Source organism: Echinops telfairi, unplaced genomic scaffold, assembly GCF_000313985.2.
Source record: "Echinops telfairi isolate 266 unplaced genomic scaffold, ASM31398v2 ScPeMD7_2573;HRSCAF=3158, whole genome shotgun sequence".
Taxonomy (NCBI): Eukaryota; Metazoa; Chordata; class Mammalia; order Afrosoricida; family Tenrecidae; genus Echinops; species Echinops telfairi.
In genome coordinates this window covers 770,975-772,754 of record NW_022106471.1, presented here as the reverse complement: position 1 = coordinate 772,754, position 1,780 = coordinate 770,975, and the positions used below count along the sequence as shown (strand labels likewise).

The following is a 1,780-nucleotide window of genomic DNA, read 5'->3' as shown; positions in this document are numbered from 1 at the left end:
ACACGGAATCCAGGACAGATAAACCCCTCAAGAACAGAAATGGGAGTAGTGATACCAAGAGGATAGGCAGAAGGTGGGGGAGGATAGGAGGAAGGGGGGCCAAATTGCCATGTGTATCCCAGGGGGGTGAATAACAGAAACAGAGAAGAGAGAGTCAGTGTAAGATATGAAAATACTAATGAAATAATAATATGAAATAATAATATAATAATAATATGAAATAATAAAAATAATATGAAAATAATCTATAATTTATTGAGGGGTCACAAGGGTAGGAGGGGGACGGGAGGGTTAAAAGAGGAGCTGATACCAAGGGCTGAAATAAAAAGTAAATGTTTAGAAAATGATGATGGCAACTTGTGTACAAATATGTTTGATAGGATTGATGTATGGATTGTTATACGAGCTGTAAGAGCCCCCAATAAAATGATCTTTAAAACAAAACAAAAAATGCAGAATGATTTCAACACCCGTGGAACTTGCTATGTTTTTCAGTCCCGTCTTCTCTCCTTCCCCAGTTCCTGACAGTCACTGATCTCCATCTCCGTCTGGATAATTTGGTCATCTTGAGAATGTGATGACACTCGAGTCAGACGGCCTTTCACCCTTAGTATTCGATTTTTGCACTTGGCATAACTCCTGTCAGGTTGTTGCCGGTGGCCAGTGTCCGCAGCCATCCCCCGTCTTGCTGATGCGTCTCCAGTGATGGAGGCAGTTCTAGTTTGCTTCCCCATGCACTTAGTGAAGCCCACGGTCTGCTTCTAGGTTTGGGTTATTCATTTCTAGTTAAGCTGTTGTAAGCCCTTGCTTGTAGGTTTTCACGTGAACATACATTTCATTTCTCTAGGACAAATGCTTGATCGCCGGGCTGCATGTTAAAAAAGATGTTTAACTTTTTAAGAACCTAGTGGCACGTCACAAGAAAGGGCCTCCGATCCGTGCCTGAGACCCCAGCGCAAGTTTACTCCAACACAAGTTGGCTTGTGGACAGATTAGATACAATATCTCACCTGAGGCTTTTCTCTGTTTTGTGTAATCATTGTTGTTGCTGTCCACTTCCTGTTGGTGTTTTGCATGGTTTTCTGCACAGGAAATGCAGGATCATTCAATCCATAGAGACAGTAGCTGGATGGAAATTCCCCGGGGGGCCTGGCAGGGGAGGTTAGAGGAAATGGGGAGCTACCAGCAATGCATAGGAGCAGAAGGTGTTCTGAAGGTCACTGCGTAGTTCAATGGCATCCTGTGCGAAGTCCGTGCCAATGAAAGGTTTAGAACGAAGCAAACACGAGAAACAGCATCTGACCATGGGTGGTGGAGGAAGCTGGGCACAGAAGGGCCAGAGGTCACAGAGCCAAAAAGAGGTCTAAGGAGCCCCATCCTGGATCACACACAGAATCCCTCAGCTGGTGGATTAACCCCACCCCTTCCATGGCCCCTGCAGATGCCAAAGGAACCATTCGGGAAATCGTCCTGCCCAAGGGCCTGGACTTGGACCGGCCCAAACGGACCCGCACGTCCTTCACGGCCGAGCAGCTGTACCGCCTGGAGATGGAGTTCCAGCGCTGCCAGTACGTGGTGGGCCGTGAGCGCACCGAGCTCGCCCGCCAGCTCAGCCTCTCCGAGACCCAGGTAATTAGGCCCTGGCAGCCCAGCTCCCCTTGCAGGGGTGAGACCATGGGGTACCATGGGGACTCCTAACTTTTAGGAACGTTCCAACAGGTGCATAGACAAAAGACCCAGCCACAGACAGTCTAGAACAAACACAATTCCCAACATGCCC

At 48.0% G+C, this 1,780-nt stretch overlaps 1 protein-coding gene across 1 annotated transcript in view; it reads left to right on the top strand.

The window, feature by feature from the left end:
• The window catches only part of VAX2 (ventral anterior homeobox 2), a 22,426-nt gene that overhangs the window by 16,220 nt on the left and 4,426 nt on the right, over nucleotides 1-1,780 (top strand). The window contains exon 2 of the mRNA XM_004710146.1: nucleotides 1,442-1,629. Coding sequence (XP_004710203.1) covers nucleotides 1,442-1,629 — 188 coding nt within the window. The remainder of the gene's footprint in view (nucleotides 1-1,441; nucleotides 1,630-1,780) is intronic.